This window comes from Hibiscus syriacus, unplaced genomic scaffold, assembly GCF_006381635.1.
Source record: "Hibiscus syriacus cultivar Baekdansim isolate YM2019G1 unplaced genomic scaffold, ASM638163v2 tig00009009_pilon, whole genome shotgun sequence".
Classification (NCBI taxonomy): Eukaryota; Viridiplantae; Streptophyta; class Magnoliopsida; order Malvales; family Malvaceae; genus Hibiscus; species Hibiscus syriacus.
In genome coordinates this window covers 82,625-108,612 of record NW_024062181.1, presented here as the reverse complement: position 1 = coordinate 108,612, position 25,988 = coordinate 82,625, and the positions used below count along the sequence as shown (strand labels likewise).

The 25,988-nt window shown below is 36.2% G+C and overlaps 2 protein-coding genes and 2 pseudogenes across 2 annotated transcripts; 1 reads left to right on the top strand and 3 right to left on the bottom strand.

Moving 5' to 3' along the window:
• The first annotated feature begins 3,806 nt into the window (after positions 1–3,806).
• On the top strand, positions 3,807–9,532 carry LOC120202732 (laccase-17-like). The gene is made up of 8 exons (XM_039203116.1): positions 3,807–4,115; positions 5,401–5,441; positions 7,076–7,193; positions 7,280–7,431; positions 7,524–7,768; positions 7,868–7,996; positions 8,130–9,092; positions 9,187–9,532. The coding sequence occupies exons 1-8, from the start codon at positions 3,807–3,809 to the stop codon at positions 9,315–9,317; spliced, it is 2,088 nt and encodes a 695-aa protein (XP_039059047.1). The 3' UTR covers positions 9,318–9,532.
• A 919-nt stretch (positions 9,533–10,451) lies between these two features.
• On the bottom strand, positions 10,452–13,771 carry LOC120202828 (probable protein S-acyltransferase 16). Its single transcript, XM_039203187.1, has 7 exons — positions 13,339–13,771; positions 11,909–12,001; positions 11,731–11,832; positions 11,469–11,546; positions 11,292–11,390; positions 11,090–11,185; positions 10,452–10,833 (listed from the first exon to the last, which is right to left on the bottom strand). Exons 1-7 carry the CDS (start codon positions 13,609–13,611, stop codon positions 10,732–10,734), a joined length of 843 nt encoding a protein of 280 aa, XP_039059118.1. The 5' UTR covers positions 13,612–13,771; the 3' UTR covers positions 10,452–10,731.
• Positions 13,772–14,057: 286 nt separating this feature from the next.
• On the bottom strand, positions 14,058–21,618 carry LOC120202730 (annotated as a pseudogene).
• Positions 21,619–22,418: 800 nt separating this feature from the next.
• Positions 22,419–24,505, bottom strand: LOC120202729 (annotated as a pseudogene).
• Positions 24,506–25,988: the final 1,483 nt, after the last annotated feature.

The following is a 25,988-nucleotide window of genomic DNA, read 5'->3' as shown; positions in this document are numbered from 1 at the left end:
TATGATAATATATTGTTGAATTATGTTCATTATAATAAATTTAAGAAAAGAAACATTTGTATGAATAGTACTATATTGTATGAACAGTACCGATACTGTGCAAATAGTACTACTACAGTGTACCGATGCACAAAAACATTGAATATAAATTGTGTATCGATGCACTGCTACAGTGTATCGAATTGACTGCTACAGTGTACCGATGCACTGCTACAGTACTGCTATAGTAACTTCAGCTCAACTTATATAAAACTCATAAAAACTTAAACTTTCATCACTATAAGGTTATCATTTACATAAATACGTTTAAAACATTACCAAACTCGATCAGAGCATACATGCTTATCGACTTTATTTACATGCCAACATATTTATCACATAACAAGATACATTAAATTTATTTCTGATCTGATCTTCGAGTGGAGATATGTTGTTTTGTTGAACTTAGCTTTGATCTTTCTGCTTTTTGGTACCTACATGTAAAAAAATTACACGCTAATTCATAGACTTAGTAAGGCATAATGATAATGTCATAATAATATGAAATGTAATGAAATCATATATTTAATCCATGCAAGTTGCATAACCATGTATCTTACCCATAATTTGATCAAATTAACCATCATGAATTCATATAATAAGTTCACTAGCCCATTATACAATACTGAGAACACGAGGTAGGTGAGTACTGTGAGGTTGTGCACTATGCTGTCACCACAACTCGTATAAATTTGCACCGAAGTGCCACGTAGAATTTGTCCCGAATGACCGCGTAGAAATACACCGTAGTGCCATATAAGATTTGTCCATAAGGACTACATAGAAATTCCTTAAGAATTATATATATATACCAAGGATCAAGTAGGTGTCTCAAAAGACCTCATACATGTTCCAAAGAATACATATATGTCCCGAAGGACCACGTAGAATTATCCCGAAGGACCGCGTAGACCCTCTACTCTTGGCATGCCAACTATACCTATAGTTCTCATCTACATAACATGGGCTTTCACAATTCACATAGTTTATATCACGTAGACATATAAATTCTTACCTTTATCACATAGCTCATATAACTTTTTCCTGCATATTCATGTCACATAATGCATATGGTATGAACTCACATCATGTTTCATAATATGAAATGAATTATATATCAAAGTATTAAATCTAGACTTATCACAATTCTAGAACTGAATATATTTCTATAATCATGCTATGGATATGCACTAACCTAGATCTCTTTGCCTTCCCCTTGATCAATCTTACTTGTCACTTGTTTCGGAACTCGTTTAGGCTCGATATCTACATAAACATAATTTTCGAGGCGATTATTAGAAGTCTAAACCTTATAATTCAATGCTAATAACTTAAGCTAATTTAATGAACCAAAAATTCACTTTTTCCTTTAGGAGTGTACCGATGCACTATGAGTGTATCGGTATACAAATTAGGTTCGAAATTCCCATGCATCGATGCACCCCTTAATGTATCGATGCACCTTCAAAATTGGTCTTAGTGCATCGGTACCCATTCATAGTGTACCGATGCGTCTGTCGAAAATAAACTGGTTTCACCCGAAAATCATCAACACTTCACCCAAATTTTCATGTATACAACCCTTATAATGCTACTAAACTCATCTATAACAACTTTAACTAATTTCTATCATTCCAACACTTTATAATCTCCCATATTTTATCCAAATTCTTAAATCTAAGAATCATACCAAATTTTCCTTGTTATCCAAACTTAATTCTAACACTTAGAACTTCTTATTCTCATAGATGACAAGTCAAATTCAAATTCAACTTCTAAATTCATTTATACATCCTTATTCAAAATTTCACTTATCCACTTCTTAGCTTTAATCCTTCATAACTTACAAATCTTTGAGTTTCTATGACCTTTTTCATCTCCATCATGTTTCCTAGAGCTTCATTAATCAAAATCATGCTTGACTCTTAAGAATTAACCAAAAGAAATCCATCTCACCTTTGCTGTAGTGCTTCTCGGTGGAGAAGAAGAAGAAGATGAGAGAAATGCCTGGAAACATTTGTTTCCCACATTTCTCTTCCACGTGGGTTATAAGATAACCCCCAAATAATATTTTATTCTTTCATTTGTTCAATGACCTTTTTACCCTTTTACTTCTTCTTCATTTGTTAATTCATCCTACATAAAGATATTTCAATTAATTCATTCATCTTTTCAATTTATCCAATATGGTCACTAAATTTTTAAAATTTCACACTTTGGTCACTAACTCGGTATTGAGGATGTTACAAAACCAAAATATGGGTTGTTGAAGGTGTTTGGGTGTCGGTGTTTTCCACATCTACGACCATTTTTGAAGCACAAACTTGAGTTTCGTTCGCAATCATGTACATTTCTTGGATACAATCTTCATCACAAAATGTTCTAGTGTCTCGCTCCTAATGGTCGTATATATGTATAACGGCATGTGGTGTTTGATGAGCTGAATTTTCCTTTTGATGATATTGCTTATCCAGGAACTTCGTCTAGCAAAGTTGGCCAGCATCCCCAAGAAATTGTTATGGACGTCGAAAAGTTTAAAAGATGTGATGGCTCTACCTCATTGGATATGGATCGTGGATCTATTAATGGTAGTTCAGTACCTGTTGAAATTGGTTTACCTGTTGAAATTGGTTTACCTATTGTGCATGAGGAAACATCTAGGGAAGTAAGTTTGGATGACAATAGTGGAATTCCTACTTCCACTCGTTTAGTCCTGTCCATAAGAACCCAGATGGTTCTGTTCAAAGGTATAAAGCCCGGTTGGTCGCCAAAGGTTACTCACAGGTTCCTGGATATGATTTTAAAGATATCTTCAGTCCGGTTGTGAAGTTTCACACGTTGAATGTTATTCTTTCTCTTGTTGTTACTAAGAACTGTCCTCTGTGTCAAGTATATGTGAACAACACGTTCTTGAATGGAGATTTGTCAGAATATGTATTCATGCAACAACCTCCAGGGTTTGAAGAATGTGTTGTTGATGTCTCTTCTCTAGTGTGCAAGCTTCACAAAGCCCTAATATGGTCTCGCCAGGCACCAAGAAATTGGCATGATAAGCTTAAGGTCAGTCTTGCACAAATTGGGTTTGCTGAATCACGAGTAGATGTGTCACTCTTTGTGAAGTGTGTGGATAGTTGCTATATGTTTGTTTTGGTTTATGTTGACGACATAATAGTTACTGGTGAATCTAGGGATGATATTGAAAGAGTGATTCAACTCTTGAAAGGTGATGTCTCACTCAAGTATTTGGGTGAATTGAATTTTTTCCTTGGCATTGAGGTTAAAAGGATTAACGACAAGCTTGTTCTCTCTCAAAGGAAGTATATTCTTGAGTTGCTGGAATTGAAAAATATGAATAATGCCAATCCAACTACTACTCCAATAGTGGGGTCGTCAAAACTGAGTCTAGAAGCAGGGCCATTGTTTTCCGATGCTCGTGAGTATCGAAGTATCATTGGAGCACTTTTGTACGTCTTCCACACTCGACCTGACATTGCGTTCAGCGTGAATAAGGCCGCTCAACACATGCATGCACCTCGTGAGTCTTATATGGAAACAATCAAACGAATACTTTGATATTTGGCTGGTACCTTGGACTGCAATCTCACGTTCTTGGCTGATGAAAAAGGACTAAAGGTTGTGGCTTTTGCTGATGCTGACTGGGGGGCGATGCGGATGATCGTAGGTCGATTTTTGGTCATACAGTGTTTATCGAAAAGTGACCCGTGATCTGGATCTCGAGGAAGCATAAGATTTTTTCGAGGTCAACCATGGAGGCAGAATATCAAAGTGTCGCAGACACAACAGCTGAAGTAACCTGGGTTAGTGCAGTGTTAGCTAATTTGGGTGTAAAGCAACGAGAAAAGTCGGTTATCTGGTGTGACAATACCATCACCATTGCTATGAGCGTGAATCCGGTTTACCATGCTCAATCTAAACACGTGGATATGGTTGTTCATTTTATTAAAGAAAAGGTTGTTAAAGTGTTACGTGTCAGCTATGTTCCAGCCAGTTGTCAGGTTGTAAACGGTCTCACAAAGCCTTTGACTAAAGATGCATTTGAAGTATTCAGGGACAAGGTATGTGTCTTACCTTGTTAACACAGGAGAAAGAAGAAGTAGAGGAAATATTGGAATAGTTAGTTGCACGTAAGTTGTTAAGCTGTTAGAGGTGGTTAGCTGAGCAGTTAAAGTTAGGTATATGATTAGACTAGTTGTGTAAAGCTATAAAACCAGTGTACTTGTTCTTAGAAAAGTGAAGAAAGAAAATCATTACTCTTCCATTTCTCTTTATGTTTTCTTCAGTATTCCAACACCCAGCTACCATTACTTGCTGTTTCGTGTCCACTAGTTGAATGGATCAAACTTGGTAATAGGATTTGAAGATGGTTGGGAAACCTTCCCTTTTCTGCATTTTTGCTTGCTAGCTAGCTGTGTGATTAACATTGTCTATCATTCGCGTTTTGCCACTTGCTACACCATATTGATGGTGATACTAATCATTCTAACCCAATTTCTAGTATAAATTGTTGGAATTTATGTAAAAGAAAAATCTTTGGAAAATGATGATATTTGTAGTAAACTGAATTTTAATAAGACATGAGAGTTTGTGACCATCAAAATCAAACCAAGAAAAGTAATTATGAGTGAAGTGAAGTGGAAGATTTGTAGGTTTGACCGATCAATTTTGTTGACAGGGCAAGCAATTAGAACAGTGGAGCTTGTTTGACGATGACCCTTTTTCATGGTACCAAACGCATATATTCTAGAGAATCCAGGCCGGAGGAACAGATATGAGTCATTTTCGAGGCATCGGACGGAACATCGTTCTCCTCAAAACAACTTTTGCCAACTAAATCAAACATGTCTTCAGGTCTTAATTTTGTTTCAAACTTTGAATTCCATAAACCGCCTTCGTATATTTCTGTACGCTTTCATTCCAAACTAGCACTTTCAACAGGTGAAGCAAAGGGACTATCCCACTTCTACCACTGTAACTTGGTTGCCGGCCTCACCTGCTTAAGTACCATCATCAAACCCTAAACCATCTATAAAGAGTCTTCTCCACCAACCAAAAAGGCCAAGTCTAACAAGGGATGAGATAAACGAGTACTTGGTTTGGACTTTGACGATAATATTAATCAATGTTTGCTTACATGAGAATCATTCATTAATATCACGACACTTCTGTTCCTTAGTTTCAAAGTGAAAACAGTTGTGGGTTCTTGAGAATTATTAAACAAGTAGCAAGTACCTTGAGAATATAGTAAAATAACAATGGCCATTAAGAACACACCAATAGACTTGGTGGTCCATTAATTAGATAATTCTGCAATCAAAATTCAACTACATATTGTTGGAACAGTCGGCTCCAGGGAAATTGGAAGAGAATTGGAAGTACATTAGGTGAAAATAGCGAAAAGTTATGGAGATTAATCAGCATGAAATACCTAGGAAATCACTACTTTAATTTTTATTATTATTTTAAAAAAATAAGCATGTATTTATGATGTCTCTAATATTATTTTTTAAACATATCATCGAAATATCTATTTTAAAATGTAAATTATATAAAAGTTTGAGTTTTGTTTTTTTATATATACGAGAGTTTAGTTTGCAAGCTTATGACAACGAAACTACCATAAGTTACTCAAATTTATTCATAGTTAGTTTAGTATAACTTTTGAAAAGTGATTTTTAAAAGTGTTATAGAAACAAACATTTAAAAGTGTTGTATAAAAGTGTATTTTAAAATTTAATTGTTTGGATTGTTATTAAAAAGTGAGTTTGAGAAGATAAAAGGTCGATTATAAACATTATGTTATAAATTTAAAAATATAAAAAATACAAACAAAAATATAATTATAATAAAAATATAATTTATAATAACTCACTATTAATATTTTAATATATAAACCATTAATTTATTTACTTTTAAGTCATTAAAATAAATTATTAAGTAATAAAATATTTTTAAGGATATTAGTATTAAATTATTTAAAATAAAATATAAATACATAATTAAGTTGAGTCAATGCATTAGTAAGGGTAAAATTATAATTTACTTTCAAATGCAAAGTTGAAAACGAAAAAACTAGAAATCCTAGCTTTTACTGTTGATTTGAAACCACAATTTCTACCGTATTTTTTTTTTATTTTTTTACCTGTTTGACATTGATTTTGCGATCAAAATAGACTTTTAACTAAAAATGCTTTTAGAAACTCTCAATTTAATTCAATAATGAACATGTTAAACTCAAAATTATGAGATTATCTTACTTTTGAGTGCAGCGCGAGTTAAAAAAAAGAAATAATGTTATTTGCACATGTTGAAAAGCTTGATCATCATTTAAGGGTAAGCTTCAAACTCTATAACTTAAATAATTATTTATAACCGCTATAAAATTAACTTAAGGCCGTATTATATACAAGATATTTTTAATATTTTTTAATCATTAACAACGCGTGTACATCCTTCAGAAGTAGCTGCACGAACTCATGACTTCAAGAAAGAATAACACTCTCTTATGAGGTCACTCAATGAGGTCAAATACAAGATATTTATTTATGTAATTTTTTTATATATTATTTAATATGCTGATCATATTATCAATGTGTTGAATATAATTTTTTAAAAAAAAAATTAGATAGTATGAGTTTTGATGCGAAGTCAATGTGAAATATTATCTTAATTTAACATAGTAATTTCTTGCCAGATTTATGTTGTCAACTCAAGCGGGTTAATTGCAGTATAAGTAGGAGCTATGGGATTTGTTCGTACGTACAAGTAGTCCTTTGAAGTGAGTGATTTGATGTGCATAATCTACCTTTGTGAAGAACCAAGATCATTATGGTAATCAAGATTAACTTGAAAATTTAGACAAAACAAATCTTACTTTATCAACACTCTAAAGTTCAGCTCGACCAGAACAAATATGGCCAGCATCTTCACAGTAACTCATCAATCAAATGTATACCTTACCACCTAATCAACCATCTCTCTATATATATTAAGCCTTGCATACCTTCACATATATTAGATCTTCACATTGTTCCTTCACCAACACTGCTATGGCATCGGCAATGCTCTTTTCTTTCTTGGTTGTGTTGTTATTGCTGGAGAATGCAGCCGCTGAAACAAGGCATTACAAGTTCAATGTACACAATCGGAACACTTGTTTGTTTTCAACTTATTTTTTTTTATAGTTTGATGCTAATATCTTTTTGCTGTTAAATGATTAAAGATTGAGTACCACAATGTTACAAGACTGTGCCACACAAGGACCGTTCTGACCGTGAACCGGAAGTTTCCAGGGCCTCGGTTAGTAGCGAGGGAAGGTGACAGAGTGATTGTTAAGGTGGTTAACCATATTGCCAATAATGTCACCCTTCACTGGTATGAATCTTTAATCCAAATGCTAATGCATCTTAAACTTGTTCTAACTGTTGTAGTGGTTAAGCAGTTTGTTGTTTTGGTATCCGGAACAGGCATGGGATTCGACAGCTAACGTCAGGATGGTGGGATGGACCTTCTTACATAACACAGTGTCCCATACAAACAAACCAGTCATTCATTTACAACTTCACAATCACAGGGCAAAGAGGAACTCTATGGTGGCATGCTCACATCTCCTGGTTGAGAATATCCGTCTATGGACCGATAATTATCCTCCCAAAGCGCAATGAATCTTATCCGTTCCAGAAACCACACAAGGAAGACATCATCATGTTTGGTAAGAAATTTTCCTTCAACCTTGTTGTAGCCATAAGCATTGGCTTCATGTCTTTCAGGTTTGCCTACAACTAATATCTGCATGGCTATGGGATTTCAGGAGAGTGGTTCAATTCAGACCCTGAAGCTATAATCAGCCAAGCACTTCAGACAGGTGGTGGTCCCAATGTTTCTGATGCATATACTATCAATGGGCTTCCAGGGCCGCTCTACAACTGTTCTTCTAAAGGTATTATGATCAGTTAATGTTATAGCATGAACAGTTCTTTTTTTTTTTGGGTAATGAATTGGACATCATAGTTCGTCGAGCCATCCATGCAAGTTTGAGTTTAACGTGCTTGTTTTCGGTACGAGTGTTACAGACACTTATAAGCTGAAGGTGAAGCCGGGAAAGACGTATCTCCTCCGATTGATCAATGCTGCACTCAACGACGAGCTTTTCTTCAGCATTGCCAATCACACGGTAACGGTAGTCGAAGGCGATGCCATATATACCAAACCTTTCGAAACCGATAAACTTCTTATCGCTCCGGGCCAAACCACAAATGTTCTTCTGAAAACCAAGCCTGAATTCCCCAGTGCCTCCTTCCTAATGGCTGCTAGACCTTACTTCACCGGACAAGGCACCTTCGATAACTCGACCGTCGTCGGAATTCTTGAATATGAACATCCATCCGATCAAAAATCATTTAAAACTCTTACTTTAATGCAGCCAACCCTCCCTTCTATTAATGCTACAGGTTTTGTTGCAAACTTTACAGGGAAGTTTCGCAGCTTGGCCAATGCTAAATTCCCTGCTAACGTACCTAAAATGGTCGACAAGAAATTTTTCTTTACCGTAGGACTTGGGACGAACCCCTGTCCGAAAAACACAACCTGCCAAGGACCTAATAATTCAAGCAAATTTGCTGCTTCTGTAAACAATGTTTCATTTTTATTCCCATCTGTGGCAATGCTCCAAGCTCACTACTTTGGACAATCTAATGGAGTTTACACTACAGATTTTCCTACACAACCATTAATTCCATTTAATTACACCGGCACCGGACCCAATAACACGAATGTGATGAACGGAACTCGAGCGGTTGTGCTAAAGTTTAACACGAGTGTTGAGCTGGTGATGCAGGACACTGGCATTCTCGGTGTGGAGAGTCACCCACTTCATCTTCATGGATACAATTTTTTCATTGTCGGACAGGGTTTTGGAAACTTCGATCCGAATAAGGACCCTGCAAAATTCAATCTCGTCGATCCCATGGAGAGGAATACAGCTAGTGTTCCTGCCGGTGGTTGGATCGCAATTCGGTTCTTTGCCGACAACCCAGGTAAATTATCTTCTTCTTTTTTATCTCATTTTCAACCCCAAAAAAATGAGAGTAAGGTATGGATTGAGAAAAATAATCTGTACTTTCTTTACAGGAGTATGGTTCATGCACTGTCACCTTGATGTTCACACAAGTTGGGGACTGAGAATGGCATGGATAGTCTTGGATGGTCCGGGACCAAACCAAAAGTTGCAACCGCCACCATCTGATCTTCCGAAATGTTGATTTTGATAACTGTTCTTGGTCCTGTTTTGAATGTTTCCGAATCTTGTGCATTTAAATTTTAACTTGATCTTCATTTTCCATGCAATTCTGTTGTTGCATCCTATGGTGTGGTACATTTCATCAATGTATGAATGAATGGATGGTTCGGTTGGAGGAGGGAATGTACAGCAGTTGAGGTGTAAACATCTGATGGATTTAATTTATATGTTTTGTGCTTTGCTTTTAATATTGGTTTAAGTTCCGTAATTACTTTCCTTCCTGCTATCATTAATTTGTTTGCTGCAAACAAAAGTTGATCTAATTACATCCCTCTAAACTGGACATTGACATATCATGGCTAGTGTTAAAGGATTGCTGATAATAAAATTCCATATTCATTGCGTCATTTCATGTTTGTTTTACAACGAAAACGAAAGTCCTGTTCGACATGCCGGACAATAGTACGGAAATGAAACTCTTAGACACTCAGATTGAAATACTCTCCTCTACAGCATAAACATGGGAAAATACTGCTTAAAATCCTGATAAATGGTCGTTAAGACAAAATATGATCAAAGAAACAAAGGTCCAGAGCCCAACCTCTTAACCTGAGATGGTTTGGTTTCTTTATCTGCTACCATTTTGGATAAAACACCCGACAGGATCTCCCGGATGAGAATGAAACTATACTAGGTGTAATCTTCTTTCCACTTGGTGGATAAGCGTACCTTGTTTTTCTTCTTCTTTTCAGTTGGCATACAGTTGAAAAATTCCAAGGTTTTAGTCGGTGAGCGTGGAATCCACGAGCCAATAAGATTTTTGATGTTATGTTCTCTTTATGTTTTGATGTATCGTTTGTTTTTCATGTTAATGAGCACGTGAGATGATAAACAATATAGGAACCCGTGCTTAGGCCACGTGAGCTTTCCGGGAGGTGACGCCATGCGCTGCGGCAGTTACTACTGTACAAATTATGAAACTATTGCTCTCTTTTATGTAAATCATATAAAGTAATTATTACCACACTATTCGGCCAGCTGATATTCCATTTTATAACAGTTACGAACTCCTATTGCATGTATTCCAATTCTGATATATATATATATATATTTTATATTTGTGCTATCATATCCAAAATCGAGTAGAGTTCTGGAAGATTTGGAAGGAATGAAAGAACTTTGTATTTATTTAGAAGAGCTCCTGCAAATCATTTTGCATGATTGGTACACTTTGGTGTATGTTCATTTGCATGATCACTTCTACACTCTTTATGGACAAGGTAAGGTGTCAAAGTACAAAAACCTATGTGTAAACCCCGTTAATCCTACTTCTAATTGACCAGGATCCTCCTCCATTCCCACCGTTGACAGAAAGCGACAATGGAGCTCTTAGCCTGGACTACTGCAACTTAATAAACAGGGGACATAAGCATTCATCAATCGCTCGAGCATTCATCATAGGCTGCTCGAAAGCGGAGACCATTGCCTATGTGCTTTGATGTGGGGCATATCCAGCACAATATCCTTGGACCCAATACCTGATACAATCAGGTGGGAACACATGAAATAAGAGTTGCAAATATGTTATTAATTTTCAGCTGGCCTAGGCAAGTTAATACCCAGCATATACCCAGAAACTATAATATAAAGCTAATGGTAAAAATACGAGAACTTTTCTCATGTTCATCAATGTAAAAGGCCTAATGGTAAAGTCTCGTAAAAGCCACAAATGCAGCATCTTTCATATCTCGACATAGAAGAAGTTGAGAGAGCAGTTTCATTACTAGTTTTTACCGTTACTAGATTTCGGTAGGCACCAAGATCATACGGATGCTTATAGGCATTCCCTAATTTATCTTCAAGTCCCGTGGCTCTGACCCCTTCATGATACTGCCGGGTTTAGAATGAAAACCAAAGGAAATGAGTAAAACAATCATTCTAAGTGGGAAAACAGATTAGAAATAAACAACAATTCGGCAAAAATAATCCTCATCACCTCAATAGTGGTCTTATTTTGCAAAATCAGGTAGATATGCCAACCCAAGAGAACACTTAAAGCCATACTCAAGGGGACTAGCAACAGTCCGGAAATAACCTGAAAATACAAATTAGTAAGCATACCACAGATATGTTAAGTTCTAGCACTAGAACATTGGTAAATCGTTGACATTACATATACGATTCTCAAAGAGTCTGCACTTTGCTCCTCATCTCTTTGGGAATCATTAGTTAGACTACCCACAAGTAAAACCTGATAAATAGAAAAATAAATGAGAAAAGGGACCGGAAGATCTCATCAGAATCCAGCTGGGGTACCCCAGTACAACTAAACATCGTCTCAGAGGCAAAATTAAAGCACAAGAAAGAGTTTACGAATCAGAAAAGAGGATCAAAGCTCACAAGAGAAACCAATATGTTACTATGATACAACGTACCAGAGAATAGATGCAAGCAATCACGGTATATACAACAAAGACGAAGAAGACCTTGTAGTTGGAATGTCCGACACAATTATTTATCCAAATGCAATGGTGATCCTTACAATCAAGAAGAACAAATTTAGTACGGAAGACATGATAGAAGTGCATGAACCGTGACATAGATTGCATGTACCATTCTTAGAACGCATGTCTTGCAAACACGACAATGATGTGCACGAGGAGGTTTAAAGTGAGAACACTTTTGGCAATATCTCAAGTCTCCTCCCTGCAAAAAACTTCAAACAAAGGTCAGAAGATGAAAAATAGATAAGTAAAAAGTTATGCAAAAAATATAAGTCTATTAACGTCCCAACTACCGTAAAGTTTCGTTGCATATCCGATCTAGACAGTGTATAGAGGAGTTGACCAAAATTGTGAAGGTTTTAACTCCACTTACAAGTGGATTGTTTTACCACCGAGATCAGTTTTACAAGTGATGCAATTAAAATCAGTCTTCGAATAGAAGACGAATCCAAGCAAATAGGGCAAGCCAACTTCTTTCAATTATTCGGTTTCCTAGTAAAAGTTCTTGTTAACATGTAAGATCAAATGTGACCTACAGACGCATCAACTTATGACTTTTAAGTTATTCCTTCGAAAAGAACAAGGAAACTGTAACGGTAATGCAAGACGACAATGTCAGAAACGAAAATAAAAGTGCTGATCGTTAGAGAGACCTAAAAAACAGCTAGTGTGTCATCCTAACAAGAGTGACGAAGTGCCAAAATGACAGTCTGTGTTATGGTTAACAATCAGATAACACATAACAGTTTCTGTTATGACTAAGACCAAATATCCAGACAAACCATGATATGTATTCTTACCTTGCTGCTATTGCAAGGTCTTTCTACCTATGTTGCTCCAACTCTTCATTTTTCTTTTAAGAACACAAGTCCAACACATATTTGGACATGAGTACAGGGGTATATATGACCGTCAAAATAAATAGTAAATTTAGAAAAGAAAATCTCGGACACATACCTACACCTGACACTCCTATCCAAGTCTATGTAACAGAGCTTTCTACAATGCAGAATATATCAAACGAACCCTTGAATATAGAGCAGTAACTAATCTACTTTCTTCCCCAAAATAATGAATCAATCATTCTGACCATATTTTTCAAGTAAGTCATCTCATTTACTCATCAATTGATTAGAATGTTTTTCATAATACAATTTGATCATCTTTCTTTTTTGGCATCTTTGACACATTAAGAATAAAATCTAATTAGAAGACATGATTTAGGTCATTGAATCTAACTATTTATCCCCGATTCCAAAACTTTCGCCAAATTAGATGATCCTTTTTCTCCACATGCATATTTTCTAATCTTTTCCAACTCCAAAATCAGCTCATTTGATTCATTGCATGAAACAGTCACAAAATTGTAACAATCCCAATATTAATCAATTTATTTCTAAGAAATCTAGATTGCAAGAATTATTATTATTTTACAAAAAACATAAAACTTTATTTCAAAAAATGTATTACAAAAACAAACAAAAATAACCTTAACAGATATAGCAAAACAAAGAATTCGCCTGTTTATTCTGAGCGTACCTTGCGTTTGATCTCATGGACGGTAACACTGGAATCTTCAATGTTGGGTAAGAATGTAGACGGGACCCGCCCTGGATCCATGATGATTGCAAGGGCGTAATTTAGCACGCACATGAAGGAAACGCCGGTGAAAGCGAAGGCGTTCATAATACCAGGAGAGGTCATTAGACCGAACCACCTGTCAATAAAAACAAAGACCGTACAAAAATAAACAAAGGCGATGGAGGAAACGACAACCGTTACAGGCAAGGAAAAGCTGAAGCCTCGTTTCATGGTTTAACGCGTTTCTCTTTCTATAATGCACGAGGCGTGTGGTGGAGTCGCCGGCGTTCAAAACGACGGCGTCTCCAGTCCTCGCTGATGTCAAGGAGGATCCTTTTTCAAAAGAAAATTAAAATGGAGCTTTTTTATTTTGGGATGTTGGTATTGGGAAACAACTGTTCATATGAATGGTGCGGTGCTGTTAAAGTATTTTCCCTCATTTTACTCGAATGCCCCTTGCTTTTATTGTTATTTTTATAACTTTTACCCCCAAAAAACCAATTTTCTAAATATCTCCACCTTAAATATTTCCTTTACCGAAACCTTTAATGTTTAAAAATTGGTTATATAATACGATGAGTTTGAATGTATTTAAACGTTTAATATATTTTGAATTGGGAGTGGAAATGTGGAAAAATTTGTTGAGAGAAAAGAGAGCTTGTATTTGTAGATGAAATCTATGTAGAACCTGATACATATTGATCAATGGTATCTTTTTCTTTTTTTCCTAGTAATGGATCGCCGAAAAGTAGAACTTGAAACAATCTTGAGCTAAGGAAAGTTGTTCTTTCAAGATCAGCAGGTGGAGGCATTAGTTTCTGTTTGCGGCCCTTTCCATCATTGACTACCCATGCCATCTTCAATCCCCAGTTTTTTTATACTTTCAGATGACAGTGCATAAACCAAACGCCTGGATTGTTTGCGAGGAACCGAATGGCCACCCAGTCGTCGGACGTGACACCTACAGTGTTCCTCTCGGTGGGGTCGACAAGGTTGAACTTTGCATGATCCTTTTTGGTTTCAAGTTGCCAACACCTAGGATGTTTGTATCCTACAAAACTAACTCAACGCTATTGCGACACCAAGGTGGTGTCGCTGTTCAACATGATGTTTTAGGGTGGTGTGTCTGTGTAGTTGAACTTGAATGGTGGGTTGGTTGGGAAGTTGGTGGTCTAAACTCTCCCTTTGATTGGTTAAAGAAGTGAGCTTGGAGAAGCGCAGTATTTGGTTGCGCAACTGAGACATCGTTAACTGCAGCTGTTGGCCTAGTGTTGTTGGGACCCTGGTATGTTCTGTTTTTCGAGCACGGGAGTATCCCTAGCCCAACCGTGAACAAGGAGCGTCTATCAACTTTTTTAGCAACTTTTGCAGGGAATTTACAGACTGCGATATAAAGCATACATCGAGCATAAACGCAGCCGAATTGATCGATTATAAATATCTCCAGTCATTGTCTGTTGGTTTTTAGCAAAAGTCCTACATTGGTTGTGTATAAGGAGGAGGGGAAATTCTTTTGTTATAAATAAAGCCCTCATCCTCCTTAGTTAATCATCCCACAAATATAAGCATTCTTCTATTTTAAAGGCTATTTGTATTCTTTCTCTCTTTGTAATATTTCCTCTATTAGTGAAATATTTTGGTGTTCTCTTTTATGTCTATTTAATAGCTATTGTCGGGTATAGTTGTTAATTATTGTCCTATTAAAATTACTTGTCTTGGTAGTTCTGTCTAAGGAAAGTGGGTTTTAAGAGGGACCATTGTGACCCCTCCTCTTTCCTGGGAATCTACCTTGGGGTGATTTTTAGTACAATCGTTTTCACACTAGTCACCTAGATAATAGTTTTCAAGGTGAATCTGTTATTGGTGGAAATTAACCCGAATTTCACAACAATTGGTATCAGCGCTCTTAGTTTATTTTAGTATGCTCTGTGGTTGCGGCTTAGGCTGATCTTCCACATCAGAAAAATTTCCTTGGGATAATTGACATTCCGCATTGGCAGCTATTAAATAGAATTTGTAGCAGAAATGACAGACGCTTCTTTATCTTCAATTTTGGCAAGAAATGCTGTGACAAATGTTAGATTTGCAGTGGATATTTTTGATGGCACCGGTCATTTCGGCATGTGGCAAAGCGAGGTTCTAGATGCCCTATTTCAGCAGGGTCTAGACATTGCTATTGAAGGAGAGAAACCAGATGATGTTGAGGAGAAAGAATGGAAGAGGATCAATAGAATGGCATGTGGTACTATTCGATCGTGTCTTTCTAGAGAGCAGAAGTATGCATTTTCTAAGGAAACTTCTGCAAGTAAATTGTGGAAGGCACTGGAGGAGAAATTTTTGAAGAAAAGCGGTCAGAACAAACTCTACATGAAAAAGAGATTGTTCCGCTTCATCTATGTACCAGATACCACTATGAATGATCACATTACTAGCTTTAATCAGCTGGTGACTGATCTGATGAATATGGACGTGACTTTTGAAGACGAAGATCTGGCTCTAATGTTGATGGGATCACTTCATGATGAGTTTGAGTATCTTGAAACTACTCTACTTCATGGGAAGGTTGATGTGTCTCTCAGTGAAGTAACTGTTGCCTTGTATAGTTATGAATTGAGAAAGAAAGACAAACAAGAAAACACAAGTGTCGAAGCAGAAGCTCTTGTTGTTAGAGGCCGTTCCAAGAGTCAGAATAAAGGAAGCAGAGGGAGATCGAAGTCAAAGTCCAGATTGAGCAAAGATGAATGTGCCTTTTGTCGAGAAAAATGGCACTGGAAGAAAGAATGTCCCAGGCTAAAGAATAAAGGCAAACCTGAAAGGGGGAAGGCTGTCTCAGAATCAAATGTGGTCGAGTATGATGATGGAGATTCAGATTTCGCATTCGCTGCTACGTCATCAACCAACTGTTCCAGTTCATGGCTGTTAGATTCAGCTTGTAGCCACCATATGACCCCCAATAGAGAATGGTTCTTTGATTTTAAAGAACTAAAAGGTGGAATTGTCTACACAACAAATAATTCCCCTCTTGACACACTTGGGATTGGTTCAATTCGCTTGAGGAATCAAGATGGATCAATCAGAACCTTAACAGGTGTCCATTATGTACTAGATTTAATGAGAAATCTCATCTCTGTGGGAACTTTAGAGTCAAAAGGTTTAGAAGTGAGGGCAAAAGATGAGATTATGAGGATTATCTCTGGTGCACTGGTGATAATGAAGGGAATCCGAAAAAGAAACAATGTGTATTACTTTCTGGGTAGTACAATTGTTGGGACAACAGCAGTGGCAGCTTCTACTGATGAACAGGAGTCAGAAGCAACCAGGTTATGGCATATGCGCTTGGGGCATGTTGGTGAAAAATCCTTGAAATTACTGATAGATCAAGGATTATTGAAGGGTGCTCGGGCTTGCAAATTAGCTTTTTGTGAGCATTGCATCAAAGGGAAGAAGACGAGGGTGAAATTTGGAACAGCAATCCATGATACTAAAGGTATTTTGGATTATGTTCATTCAGATGTATGGGGGCCTTCCAAGACAACTTCATTGGGAGGAACACACTATTATGTCACCTTTGTTGATGATTTTTCCCGGAGAGTTTGGGTGTATCCAATGAAGACAAAGGATGAGGTGCTAGGATTTTTCCTTAAATGGAAAAAGATGATGGAGACTCAAACAGGCAGAAAAATCAAACGTCTCCGTACAGACAATGGTGGAGAGTACAAAAATGATCCATTTCTGAAAGTCTGTGAAGAGGAAGGTATTGTTAGGCACTTCACTGTCAGAGGTACACCACAACAGAATGGGGTGGCAGAGCGTATGAATCGGACATTAGTGGAGAAGGTTCGGTGTATGTTGTCTAATGCTGGGTTAGGCAAATAATTTTGGGTTGAGGCTTTGGTCTATGCTTGTCACCTTGTCAACCGCTTACCATCGACTGCTATTGGTGGTAAAACACCATTAGAGAAATGGTTTGGAGTACCTGCTACAGATTATGATTCCTTACATGTGTTTGGTTCCACTGCATACTACCATGTTAAGGAGTCAAAGCTGGATCCAAGAGCAAAGAAGGCGATCTTTATGGGGATCACCTCTGGTGTGAAAGACTATCGTCTTTGGTGTCCAGAAACAAAGAAAATAATCTTCAGCAGGGATGTTACCTTTGATGAATCTACCATGTTGAGAAAGGTGACTTCAGAAAAATTGGAGCAGACAGATGGAACTCCCAAACAGGTGGAGTTTGAAGGAAACAAATTTGTCCCAACCAGTAAAGAAACTGATGTTGACTCTCCTATGGTAGAAGAAGATTCAGATGAAGAAGAGGTTCAGACCCAAGAACCTCCACAGCAACATGAATCAATTGCACTCAGAAAGGGAAAGAGGACCATTAGACAACCTGCTCGTTATGCTGATATGGTCTCTTTTGCATCACCAATTGCAATTGATGACGTTCCTGCCACTTTTAATGAAGCATTTCAAAGTTCAGAACATAAAAAGTGGAGGATCGCCATGAATGAAGAAATGCAATCCCTTCAAAAGAATCAGACGTGGAAACTAGCTAGTCTTCCGAAGGGAAATAAGGCAATTGGGTGCAAGTGGGTATATGCAAAGAAAGATGGATTTCCTGACAAGAATAACATCCGCTACAAAGCAAGATTGGTGGCTAAAGGCTACGCTCAAACGGAGGGAGTTGATTATAATGAAGTATTTTCTCCAGTTGTAAAACATTCCTCCATCAGAATTTTGTTGGCTTTGGTAGCTCAGTTGGATTTGGAACTAGTTCAGATGGATGTAAAAACTGTATTTTTACATGGAGATTTGGATGAGGAAATCTACATGACTCAGCCAGATGGATTCAAAGTTGCTGAAAAAGAAGAGATGGTGTGCAAATTAGAAAAATCGTTGTACGGATTAAAGCAATCTCCAAGGCAGTGGTACAAGCGATTTGACAAGTTTATGATAGGGCAGAAGTACACAAGAAGCAAATATGATCATTGTGTGTATTTACGCGAGCTAGAAGACGGATCCTATATATATCTTCTTCTTTATGTTGATGATATGCTGATAGCTTCCAGGAGTCAGACAGAAATTGCGAAACTAAAGACTCAATTGAACAGGGAGTTTGAGATGAAGGATCTTGGTGAAGCGAAGAAGATTCTAGGCATGGAGATATCAAGGGATAAGAAATTGGGGAGGCTTTGTTTGTCTCAGAAAGAATATCTGAGGAAGGTACTAAAACGTTTTGGCATAAATGAGATGTCAAAACCAGTTAGTACACCTCTTGCTCCTCATTTCAAGCTCGGTGCATCCATGTCACCTAAGGATGATGCAGAACGGGAATACATGTCAAAGGTTACGTATGCAAGTGCTGTTGGTAGCTTGATGTATGCAATGGTGTGTACGAGACCCGATATTTCACAGGCAATTGGGGTTGTGAGCAGGTATATGCATGATCCTGGAAAGGAGCATTGGCAAGCTGTGAAATGGATTCTGCGGTATATTCTGAACACCGTAGATGTTGGTTTGGTCTTTCAGCAGGACAAACAAGATGGTCAGTGTGTAGTTGGGTATTGTGATTCAGACTATGCAGGTGATTTGGACAAGCGTCGATCAACTACTGGTTATGTGTTTACATTTGCAAAGGCACCAGTCAATTGGAAGTTCACCTTACAGTCAACAGTGGCTTTGTCTACTACAGAGGCAGAGTATATGGCAGTTACAGAGGCTGTGAAGGAGGCAATTTAGCTTCAAGGGTTTCTTGGTGAATTGGGAATGGAACAAAAGCACATCAAAGTGCACTGTGACAGTCAGAGTGCTATTCATTTAGCAAAGAACCAGGTTTACCATGCAAGGACGATGCACATCGATGTTCGATATCACTTTGTACGAGAGATTCTAGAAGAAGGTTGAGTCATAATCCAGAAGATTCGGACCACTGAGAATCCTGCTGATATGTTGACAAAAGTGGTAACTGCGGTCAAGTTTAAACATTGTTTAGACTTGGTCAATATTGTTACAAATTAAAAGATTGTTTTTTTTAGAGATGTGTGTGGAATTTGCCAAGGTGGAGATTTGTTGGTTTTTGGCAAAAGTCCCACATTGGTTGTGTATAAGGAGGAGGGGAAATTCTTTTGTTATAAATAAAGCCCTCCTCCTCCTTAGTTAATCATCCCACAAATATAAGCCTTCTTCTATTTTAAAGGCTATTTGTATTCTTTCTCTCTTTGTAATATTTCCTTTATTAGTGAAATATTTTGGTGTTCTCTTTTATGTCTATTTAATAGCTATTGTCGGGTATAGTTGTTAATTATTGTCCTATTAAAATTACTTGTCTTGGTAGTTATGTCTAAGGAAAGTGGGTTTTAAGAGGGATCATTGTGACCCCTCCTCTTTCCTGGGAATCTACCTTGGGGTGATTTTTAGTACAATCGTTTTCACACTAGTCACCTAGATAATAGTTTTCAAGGTGAATCTGTTATTGGTGGAAATTAACCCGAATTTCACAACATTGTCTACATCATATGTCGAAATTTGAGATGTGGTTATACCACCATCTAATGCGACAAATCGTCGTTGACCACCGTAAACCATTGTCGAGCACTTAGAATTTAGTTGCAGTGAAAACTCAAATCGCCCAGGATCTTCTAAGCACTCAAGACCTCATTTAGATGGAATAAATTTCCAATTTCTCTCAAATTGAAATGCTTTGAAATGAATTGGTGCTTAAGAGTACTACTTAAATGAGTGTTTATAGGTGTGTTTTTCCATAAAAAAACAACTCAAAAAGCCATTCCATATTCAACGTCCATAAAAATGGAATCGCCAAATGTGGGAACGTGCAAGGACGTGGGCTATGAACCACTTAAATGGGCAACAGTTTCATTAGCTGTTTACAAGCGAGGTAGCATAAGTGGAGTCATTGAATTATGGAAGTTTTGCTTTTAAACGTGGGATGTTCTTGTTATTAGAGCTTGAGGCTGAAGCATATTTCTCATATTCTAAAACTCTGTTTATGGTAATATTGTCGAAAGAGGTCGATCCAGTTGCATAAGACCTAGCTGACATAACGAACTTGGTGTTCGAAGACTTCAATTTGGCCCTTAGTGGTCTGTCCTGGAGTGGTAAGTACAATATATTTTTTTTTTGAAAGGCTTGACATAGACGACGTCGACTTCTACAACAGTGAGTGTGTGGTTTACTATTCTGAAAAAAAGCTCATCATTGAGTGAAGCATTGATCAGACGAAGAAGATATGTTTTACCAGGCTTCACCTTAAGCTTGAATGTTTCTGCATGAAATTTAGTGTTGTTTTTTCAGTCCATGTCCTGAACTGGTAATGAATATTGACAGTGAATTATACAATATGATGTAGTACCTTTTGCATAGCAATTGTAAGAGGGTCCAGAGAGACCATTAATGGTGAAGGCATTAGAGATATTTAGTGTTAACCCTTGTCACGGGACTAGAGTTTCTACTAATTGATCTGTTCCTCAGTTAAATTAGTGCCGAAGTCAGCATTAACTACGTCCTCGTTAGAGTTTAAGCTCACTAAACGACGAACAAACCCATTATAGTTAACAAATATGTGGAAGCAAACGCCGACAAGGCTATAAAAGCCACAAAGGTTGAACAATATTGCGGAAATAGACACTATTGGGGCTATCTAAGCCAATAAGAGAGGCAACAAAGTAAAAACAAAAGAGAAACAAAGTTAAAAAGCTATGAAACAAGAAAAGAAAGTGACAAGAGAGAAAGAGTAAATGCAGGTTCATCAGGCTCATCCACTCCATAACTTTCGGATTCCGTGCCTAATTTTCCATGTGAAAAAAATCTGGGATTCACTTAACTTGTAATAAAATATAAATCATTTAAAGGTAGTAGGAACTAGGAAGTCGAAGTTTAGTACCAGTGAAGAGTGACATTGTACTGAACATGGTTAACCACCTTGATGAGAAGCCGATCGCCTTCCCTTGCTATAACCCGAGGTCCAGGGAACTGGCCATTGACTGTCACAAATACACTCAAAACCTTGTCACATTTTGCATCTTAATTTGCGTAAGATTAAAAGAATTAGAAAGAGCAAAGGGTAAGAAATGTTAGCTAAAACCAAAAACTTACATTAAATTTGTAGTGCCTGGTGATACCGGTATGCTTTGCAAGTGCCCAATCAAGTAATAACTCGACAGCACATAAAGCTATGAATAAAGCCTTGAAAATGGCTGATGGTGTAAAAGCAGAAACCATATCTGTGTTCTGTTCTTTTCAGTAATATTTTTTGATGATTTGGCAAAGATGACAAATGGATATTCAAAAGTGAATATGTTCATATTGTAGAACAAGGACTGATTAATTAGTTAATTTGGTGACTAGAATTGGGATAAATCCCCGTTAGATTAGATTAGACAGGGTGTTTCTTAGGCAGCAACTTGTAGTTTTAGGCCGACTAGTTGCTGGTTAATCCCTGTGGAGTAATGTTCAAGTCAGGGGAGACTTTGAAGATTGGCATTAGTTGTCGGTTGTTCCTAACCATATATCTTAACAGCCTCGTATCCCATGTTCCCTTACTTCAACATCTCCCTTGTTTCAATAGATCTAAATCTAATTGTTGTCTGCTTTTATAAAACGAAACACTATCCTTCAGAGTAAGTAAAGCCTTATACCATTGCTGCACTATAAACGGACCCGAAATGAAATGAAGACGAGCATGAAAATAGGAAAAAAATACCTATCATGTGCAAGCTAGACTCGTATTGCTTTGGTGAATTTCTTGAGGATATGGTTCAGTTGTCGAAGTAGATAAGTTTGTTCAACATAATGTAGTGCTTCGTCAAAGATGTAATAAAAAGAATGAAACTTGTGTTTCATGTGAATTGTTATATTTGTACGCACTGACTGACTATCATTTATAGAAAAAATATGACAAAAAAGAAAACACAGGGAAAATGCACGCCGTCAAACATTTATTGGCCAACATTATTAAATCAAAAAATTATCGTTGGAACATCGTGTTCGCGTGAAAAATCACTGTCTTTTACACCCTTTGGCTAGATTTTTCCACGGTCAAATGAAGCCACAAGCGTCGAATTTTCTGGTAATACAGCCTCTCCATCAAGATACCTCTCTATCTGTCTCATTCTTGGCCGTCCCGCAGGCACATCATTTGAACAGATTAGGCCTAATTTAAGAACCCTCATCAACTCATCTTCATCATATTGGCCATTGAGCCTAGTGTCTACCACATCAAGGATCCTTCCTTGCAATAAACCTCTCCCATACCCAATCAACTAACACTAATTCTTCAGGCAATGCCTTGGGATCAGTAGGCCTGTGCCCACAAGCAACCTCGAGCAAGAGTGCACTGAATTGATAGACACCGGACCTCGTTGTGGCCTTTCCTGTCTTGGGAAGCTCCAGTGCTAGATACCCCATTGTGCCACCAACCCAAGTTGTCCCCGGACTCGAACCGTGTTCATACAATCTTGTGAGGCCGAAATCCCCTAACCTTGCATGCAACTCATCATCTAATAATACATTACTAGCCTTGATATCTCTATGAATCAAAATTTGTTCATATCCTTCATGTAAATAGACAAGACCAGAGGCAACATCCTTTATAATCCTGAGTCTCTGGTCCCAATTCAGGATTGTTTTAGGGTTGTCAAACAAAAACTTATTTAAACTGCTATTGGCCATTAAATCATAAACAAGAAGATCACCTCTCCTCCTGCACCAAGTTCCAATGTCGAAGCCGTCCAATACTAGAGATTTCCGAAACAAAGTCATGTAATCCCTGATTTGATTCGTTGGCAACTAGCTTGACAGCAACTCGAGTGTTTGAATTTCGAAGTGTTCCTTTGTAAACTCGACCGAAACCACCCTGTCCGAGTAAAGATTTGTCACTGAAACCGTTGGTTGCTTGCTTGAGTTATTGGTAAGAGTATCTTCATGGTCCAATCTCCAGCTCCCAATCTTCAATCACATCAGCGTTCTTGGTTTTGACAATGATATGAATTGAAATGGAAATAACAATTACGACGATAACAACTGATGAAACCGAGACACCAACTGTTGAGGTTGTATACTTTCTCGATGGTCCGGGAATTGAAGGCAGGGACGATAGGTCAAGAGCCTGAGCTTGTCCATTGATCTTAAAGCTCCACCCAAAATATAATGCGAGCTAGCAACCAACCCTGTTGAAAGCTCCACCCAAAGTATAAAATGTTTATTTTTATTATTTGGTATGAGAAAATTTTGGAAAAATAATTTATAGCCATACTTTTGTTTTGTTCTTAGTATTTATTTTATCAAATTGTCACTTTCATAGATTTTTTTATTAAATTTAAACTTTAATATTGAATATTACAAGATAAGTATTTTGTTTAATTTTATTTTTTATAATATAAAAATAAACATTTTATACTTTAAATAGTTAAAATAACTTAAAATACTATATAAAAATTAATAATTATGTTTTATTTATTTGAAAAATACTTTTTAAAAAAATCTTATGGAAAATCTTTAAATTTATTACAGATAATGTTCAAAAATCATAAAATAAAACTATTTTATTAAAATATAATTTTAAATTAATACAAAAAAATCAAAAATCAAAAATATCTAAAAGTCGATAAGAACTTAAAGAAAACAAAGAGTATAATACTTTTTTTGCAATTTCTTTCTAATCACCCGGCTATTTGTTTCTCAAGATCATACATAAAATTACATTTTTGTTTCGTTTTGATCACTTGTTGTTAAAAAAAATAAATAGAACTGTTGAGGTGAATATTTCTTATTTTTTCAATGATGATGTGACATTACCTTATGATTACATATCGTTATAGTTAATTTTTTAAATGTGAGTGATTAAAACGTAATTTTAGGTCTGGTTTTGAAAAAAATAATAGTTGAGTGACCAAAATAAAAGTATGAAAATAGTGAGATGAGTAGATACATAGTTTATCCTTACAACTATTATGAACGTGGGTATTATCAAAATGAAATGTGCGTATCAAGTAATCCAAACTACGGTGCTTTGTTTTGGGTGATGGGCTCGAGTTTCCAATGGCCTGAATTTATCACTTGCCGGAGGAGGCATCCATCTATCACGTCGTCGCTGGCCCAACAATCTCATGGTTATTTTATCTGATTGGTGAATTTATAATTATTTTGTTTTCAAAAAGAATATGGAAGCATGAGTTTTGGCCTGGATGCCCTTTTGAAGTAAGAATGACTAAGCCACGTGTTTGGAGTGCACCGAATAAAAGTAATTCCTTTTTCTTTTTTGAAAAATTACAAAAGTTGCCAACACTGGTTGGGCATTAAATTTGGAGTTTTCCCATCAGTTTAGGGCATTAAATTTCAAAAATAACATTACCATATCCAATACATCTAAAATCATACTTACGGCTAAACGCTTGTGTTCTACTTTATGATATTCATATGTAGTTTATAGTATAACATGAAATTTATATGTAATATTTAATAAATATTTGTATTTAATATATTTAATAAATATTTGTATTTAATTATTTGTATTTGTATGTATATTATATATAGACAATTCCATGAAGAAGAAGAAGAAGAAGAAGACTCAGCGACGACATGCTTGATATAGAGTGCATGTCTGAAAGATGACAGCTACAAACTATTCATTATTAAACTTTTCAAGGTTGATAGATCATTGTCTTCCTTGCCGTGTTTGTTCTTATCACCACAAAAACAATATTTTATTTCCTTTCAGTAATAAATTTAAAATAATAAACCTTTTCTATATTAAAAAAAACAATTCCCTCTTTCTCTCTCTTAACAAACAGTGGGTTAGGGTACTGATTTGCAATCAAATTCCTTTCGAATCTTTTAACATTTAGATAATTTAGACTTATTTCTACAAGAATTTAACAAAGTAGTCAAATGTTTGAATCAATGCCTTGTAAGTAAAATATATCAAGACATTGATATTTGAAAGATATATCTCATAAGATGTATAACATATTTATTTATATATTATAAAAATATTTTCTTTTAAAAATAAAATAAAATTATTACTGAAATATAAATTTAAATTTTTATCCAATTTAATAATGTTTTTAATGAAGGATAAATATTTGGTCGAGTCAAGTCGAGTAAAAAAATTTGAGTTAGTCGAGTTGACGAGCCTTATTTTATTTTTAAATAAATATTTTTTGAAGACAAATTATTGATGAGGGTATAAAGGAGTTAAATGAATTGGTGGGAAGAATTATTTTATAAAAAAAAAGCCAACAAAAAGATCAAATTGAATAAATAGGACTAAATTGGAAAAAAAGAACACAAATAATTGAATTTATATTCATATGTAGTTTATAGTATAACATGAAATTCATATGTAGTTCATAGTGTTAGTGGATCATGTAATTCAAATTTGGTTAAAATAGACTTAAATGAAGGAGTAATTGAAGAAATAAAGAAATCCTGTAAAATTGAAGAGCTAAATTGTGAAAAAGATAAAATTGATTTTCAGAAAGAGGAACTTAAGCTACACAGATATTCTACAATATTTTAGGTATGTGTGGATCAAATTTGATCTATTTTAAGAATTGAAGAAATAAGAGAATTAAGGACTAAATTATTAATTT